At 57.8% G+C, this 5,889-nt stretch overlaps 1 protein-coding gene across 1 annotated transcript in view; it reads right to left on the bottom strand.

The window, feature by feature from the left end:
- Positions 1-960: 960 nt before the first annotated feature.
- The window catches only part of LOC104508295 (neurobeachin-like protein 2), a gene marked incomplete at its 5' end in the record, with an annotated part of 6,420 nt that continues 1,491 nt past the window's right edge, over positions 961-5,889 (bottom strand). Inside the window, 12 exons of the mRNA XM_010149863.1 lie at positions 961-1,135; positions 1,221-1,399; positions 1,478-2,146; positions 2,431-2,516; positions 2,677-2,836; positions 2,921-3,079; positions 3,222-3,375; positions 3,882-3,984; positions 4,063-4,406; positions 4,914-5,074; positions 5,410-5,502; positions 5,608-5,690. Of these exons, the coding sequence (XP_010148165.1) occupies positions 961-1,135; positions 1,221-1,399; positions 1,478-2,146; positions 2,431-2,516; positions 2,677-2,836; positions 2,921-3,079; positions 3,222-3,375; positions 3,882-3,984; positions 4,063-4,406; positions 4,914-5,074; positions 5,410-5,502; positions 5,608-5,690 (2,366 nt within the window). The remainder of the gene's footprint in view (positions 1,136-1,220; positions 1,400-1,477; positions 2,147-2,430; positions 2,517-2,676; positions 2,837-2,920; positions 3,080-3,221; positions 3,376-3,881; positions 3,985-4,062; positions 4,407-4,913; positions 5,075-5,409; positions 5,503-5,607; positions 5,691-5,889) is intronic.

Here is a 5,889-nt window from a genome sequence, read left to right as displayed (position 1 = left end):
ATTTACAGTAGGGTTGCAGGGTTAAAGTTAAGGGTTAGGATTGGGGTTAGGTCTGAGGTTTATGGCAAGGATGTAGAGTTAAGATTTAGGATTAGGGTTTAGGAGGTATGGTATGAGTTAGGGTTATTGTTTAGGGTTAGATCTTAGAGCATAGGGCTAAGGTTTTGGGTTTACAGTAAGGGTGTAGGGTTAAGGTTAAATTTTAGGATTAGGATTTAGGATCAGGGTTAGCATTTACAGCAAGGGTTAGGGTTAGATTTACAGGTTATGAGTCAGGATAGGGTTAAGGGTCAGATCTTGGTGTATAGGGTTGGGTTTATGGTAAAGGTGTAGGGTTAGGATTGGGGTTAGGGCTAGGGTATAGAACTGGGGTTAGGGTTGAGGTTTATGGCAGGGATGTAAGGTTAAGGTTTAGGATTAGGATTTAGGTGTTACAGTTTGGGTTATAGGTTATGAGTTAGAGTTATGGTTTAGGGTTAGGGCTTTGGGTATAGGGCTAGGGGGTTGGGTTTATGGTAAGGGTGTAGGGTTAAGGTTAACGTTTAGGATTAGGAGTTAGGAATTAGAATCAGGGTTAGGGTTTACAGATTATGATTAGAGATAGGTTTTAGTGTCAGACCTTAGCACATAGGGTTATAGTATAGGATTGCCTTTATGGGAACAGTGTAGGGCTAGGGTTAAGGATTAGGACTAGGGGTTAGGGCTAGGGTATAGGATTGAGCTTCACAGCAAGGGTGCTTAGGGTTAGAGTTGGGGTTTATGGCACAGGACTAGGGTTAGGTTTAGGGTTAGGTTTAGTGTTGGATTTACTAGTCATGGATTAGGGTTTAGGATTAAGGCACAGGTTATTTTCTAACATTAGGTTCAAGGGTTGCAGGTAAGGGCAGGGTTTAGGGTCAGGGCTAACATCAGGGGTTAGCTTGAGGGTTCAGAGCTCGGGTTTGGGACCAGGAACCCCTGCTAGTGCCCATTCACCTTCTCGCTCCATAGGGCCTGGTTGTTGTGTCCCTCGGAGAACAAGAAGTCCTGGAGCAGCCGCAGCAGCTTGAGGGCATTGTGGGTGAGACCAGGTAGGGCGGTCGGCCCCGACTCCTTCAAGTCCGTCAGTGCCGACTCCAGCATCATCTCCAGCAAGCTGTGGGAGAGCAGGCATCTCCGTTGGGTGGTCCTTCCTTGTGGTGTACCCCCTGGACCTCGCTCCAGAGCTGGGCAGGACTCACCTGCGCTTGACCTCATCGGGGGGCCGCACCAGCTCGCACGCCATCCCCAGCTTGGTGAGGACGGAGAAGACCTGCCCACGTTCCCTCCACGCCATGTCATCCCAGCCCTCCACCCCGCGCCAGGTCACCGAGAAGACGATGTTGGTCAGGAGGTTGCACAGCTCCTCCTCGGGTGTTTGCTGCCAACAGGGAGGAAGGGTGAGAGGTCCAGTGCCCAGCGTAGCCCAGGGCGGTGGGCACGATGGTTTAGGGCTCACCTGGGGGTTGCTGGTGTTGGAAATGTTGTCACTGGGCAGTGCGTCCTGGTAGCTGCTCTCATCCAGGACGTTGGAGAGGCTGGAACTCTTGCGTGCTCGCATCCCTGGGAAGGGCTTGAAGCTCTCCAGGGGCGAGGGGGTGCCAGGGCCACTGGCAGGGGTCTGCGTGCCGCTCTCGGCCGTTGCAATGGAGCTGGTGCTGGCCAGGTCGAGTCCCAGGTCAAAGGGTGAGGTGGAGAAGGGCGAGAGTGGGTGGTAGACACTGTCGAAGGGAGGACCATCACCAGGGTTGGAGGAGGAGCGGCTGGCCCGGTCGGAGGAGTCGAAAGACTTGAAGTTGTAGGAGTGGAAGGACTTGGTACGGCCGCCTGGGGAGAAGGAGTGGTCGGAGAAGCCCTCGGAGAGCTCCTGGTCCGAGGTCTCGTAGCCCAGTGGCAGGAAGACGTCCAACTCCTGCAGCTCGGCCAGTGGTGGGCTCGTCCCCTCTTTGCCCGGGGGGTCTGAGAGGCGGAGGAACTCCAGGCAGCCCCCATTGCTCGTGATGCTCAGGCTGTGCTGGCGGGACTCGTAGGACTCTTTGACATAGAGCTTGGTGAGTGTGTCCTGCCAGCCGGCCAACCTCGCCAGCTGCTTCACCATGTCCTGCTGAGCGTAGATCAAGTGGAAGAGCTGCAAGAGAAAACCAGGCAGAGACCTGATCGTGTTGCTCCAGCTCCTGGTGATCTCTTGGGGGGGTTGGCTCCTCTGAGGGGAAGGATGCTTGAGCACACCAGATCCTCCATAACCATCATGGAGCGCTGGGATCGCACCACGTCCACATGCCGGCAGCCCCATGCGCGTGGTGTCACCACCATTCCCAAAGCCCTCGCTTCTGGGCATGGCTGGGTGCCCAGGGAGCTCAGCCCCGGGGTGACAAATCGCGCCCAGCCCCATGCGCCTCTGGCTGCCCTCACCTTGCGGCAGATATCGAGCCGGACAGTCAGCTCAGCCCGGTGGGACAGGTAAACCACGGCCATTAGGTCCTTGTAGTTGGGAGGGTCTAGAGACAAGGAGAGACATTACGGTGGTGGGACACATCCAAAGACACCCCCAGCCCCAAGACCAGCTGAACCTCGTGGGAAGCCACCAGCGATGAACCCATGGCATGTGTTTGGGATAGGTGGCCAGGGCCAGCCTGGTTTGGTCAGGGCACATGGTACCTGCTCCAAGGACCTGCTCCGAAAGGCAGCGGAAGAGCAGCATGGAGCCGGGGATGTCACTGAGGAAGGTGATGAGCCCCTGGTACCCGATGTCCTTCAGCTTCAGGCGGTTCTTGCTACGCTCAGGAACCTTCTCATACTTCAGCATCTTGTAAAGGACCTGGTGAGACAGAGAGAGATGGCCACCCTGCTGCGGCAAAGTCCCCGGGGATGGCAGGAGCTTGGCACTGGGGACTCAACTTACCTTGAAGACCCTCTCCCGCACTTCATCCGAGAACTTCTTCTGCACCAGCAGCGAGAAGAGGACCTCCACATGGCCAGGCTCAAAGAGGAAGGCAAAGAGCTGCTCCTGGGCCGGCGAACCTTTCAGCAGGCTGTGTATCACCTCTAGCGCCCCGCAGACCTGCGGGACACGAGGCCAGTTGTCCACCGCCCTCCACGTGCTCCACCAGCACCTCAGTGGCTTCTCCCCACCTGCTGCCAAGCGCTGGGCCAGCCCACGGCACACCGAGGTGTTTGGGGATCCGGGTGGCTCGGTGCCATACCTGCTGCTCATCCTGCGCCCCGGCCACGTAGCTCAGCAAGCTCTGCATCTCCTCTCCAGAGAAGCTCCGGCAGAAGAAATCCTTCACCAAGCTGAAGAGGGACGTTTGCACTGTCTTGATGTCATCGGTGGCCACGGTCTTCTCCCTGGAGGTGCTGATGGACAGACATGCATGGTGGGGATGTTCACCTTCTGCCCCTTGTCACCCGTCGCCAGCATGCTCCCAAAGCCCACCCCAAAGCCTGAGGAATAGCCCGGGGTGGTACATCCCTTCTGGCCAACCCTGCCCATTGGGAAATGTCCACCCCATACATCTGGGTCTCTGCAGGGTGTGAGCACCCCCAGCATCACAGGGGTGCAGAAGCGAATCGGGTGAGGCAAGAAAAGGGCATCAGCTTGGTGCAGAAACCGCCATGCTCCTGGTTGCTGCTGGAGAGGTGCTGGGGGTGGGTTTTGGGGCTGAGCGGACACAGATGGAGGTTTGGGGATGTGGCACAGCCACGGGGAGTGGAAGGTCCTGCACTCACCAACATGCTCCCACACCAGATTATCCCATGAGAGGAGGATATTGCCCCAAGCAAATGGCATCTACCCCAAACCACAGCTCTGAGGAGTGAGGCCCACCACCACATCAGCGTCTGAGGGCCAAGTGGCAGCTCACCCATAGTACGTCCGGATGGAGTCGAGGATGTACTGCACCCCGTACTTCTTGCGGATGCGCTGCTTGTGGTCCTTGACGATGTTGGCCAGATACTGGATGTGACCTGCAGGGAGAAGGCATGAGTAGCCACGGGGGCCGGCTGGGGTGGAAAACACGCCCCAACCCCTCCCCCAGTTCCCACCTAAGCGGACGGCGAAGTCGCTGTTGCTCCAGATGCGGAAATCGAAGAGGAGATGCTGGTAGAGGAGGTGCAGCAGGAGCCCGCTGCCCTCGGAGGCAACCTGCTCCATGAGGATCTGCGAGGCCATCAACGTGCTCATGTCGAGAAGGGAGGCTTTACAGCCCTTGGGGAATGACCCTGGGGACCACAGGATGGAGTTTTTGGTAGCCCCCCACACCTTCTGCAGCAGCGCCCCGATGATGGCCGGCCCGTGGCACTGCACCAGGCTCTCCTGGTTCACCGGGTGGTTCTGGATGAAGTTCTTCACCAGCAGCAGGAAGGCGGCCACGGTGTTCCTCTCCAGCCTGCTCTCTGCAAGGCACAGGGCAGAGCCCCACCGGTAGCTGTGAGCCCTGTGCCCACCTGAACACCTTCCCACAGCAAAGGGCACCCCCGAGACCCCACTGTCAACTTTTCTCTGCAAACTTTTCAGCCCGTTCTCCTATATCCCCCAAATTTACACAAGGGGAAAACCTCTGTTGTTCTGAGCTTGGAAAGAAGCAGCTGGGTATGGGAAGAAATCCTGTTTCACCTATGCTGGAAAAGCCTCCTGCATGATCCCAGTCCTTCTATAAGACATCAGAGACTCCACACAAAGACGAGCCAGAGGTAAACCTGCTGGAGCCACCCTCATCTTCCCAGAACTGCTTGTTTATGACTAATTGGGTCATAACATCATGAAAAGATGTCAACAGTTTCTCCGTTACCCCGTAACTCTTGGTGGTCCAGGCAACACCTCTCATGCCCGCAGTAGACACCAGCCTGCTCCAGAGTGGGATGGATCCCACTCCGAGCCCCTCCAAGATCCTCACCTGAGGACCTGCCCAGTGTCATGCGCATTCCTGGAAGACGTCAGCTCTGGCCCGACCAGGTCATTGGTCTCTGGCTCATCCTCGGGCTCCTCCTTCTTGGACACCACTTGCTCGAGAAGGGGGAGCAGCACGCCCATCCCACCCACGCAGTTGACCACATCCTGCCGGAGAGAGGCGAGAGGCTTTGCTGGGTGCTGCGTGGTGACAGCACACATCTGAAACGGGTCCCCAAAATGCTCCTGTTCCCCTGCACCACCCATGGTGCCCACCCTGGATGTGGAGGTTCTTCGAGGCATGCAGCTCCTTGGTGGACCCATGGGTCAGGAAGGTCCTTGGTGGACCCAACACCGTGTAGCAGAGTCCCTATAGGGTCCAGGGGAAGCACCGTGGCCATCCAACACCCCTTGGGGGTCCTGACGCTGCCCCATATCCCAGGAGGGGCCTAGCTGCCTCCATGCCATGGGGTGGATGGGCCAGGGTGGACCACCCTGCGTACCTTGATGTCCCAGTTGACCACCTTGTGCCCCGTCAGCCTCCCGTCCAAGCCGTGGCTGGGAGAGAGGTCCAGGCAGATGTTGTTCCTGCAGGCCTAGGAGAGAGCACCATGGGAGCATCTTCATGCTCCTGGAGATGTCACCTATGGCAGAGGGTCTACTGGTGCTGCCCCCTTGCCGTGGGGGGTGGCTCTCCTCACCTGAGGGGTGTAGTAGAGCAAGAGCTTGCTGCTGAGCTCCACCAAGTCACTTTCCAGTGTAAACGGTGACGTGACATTTGGTCCTGGGGGAAGAGGACTGGGGTGAACTGCGGCATGGTGGGGGAGACCCTGGTTGCCACCAGCACCCCTGCAGACGTCCCCTCCACACGTGTCCCACCCCGACGTACCCGCGCAGAAGAGCGCCTTGACCTGGGCTTGCTGCAGTGCCTCGCAGAAGATGGCCACGGAGCCCAGGTGACCCTCCAGCGAGGTGGGGCTACC

This window comes from Eurypyga helias, unplaced genomic scaffold (assembly GCF_000690775.1).
Source record: "Eurypyga helias isolate BGI_N326 unplaced genomic scaffold, ASM69077v1 scaffold27884, whole genome shotgun sequence".
NCBI lineage: Eukaryota > Metazoa > Chordata > Aves > Eurypygiformes > Eurypygidae > Eurypyga > Eurypyga helias.
Note: the sequence above shows the minus strand (reverse complement) of the source record. Positions and strands in the feature narration are given on the sequence as shown.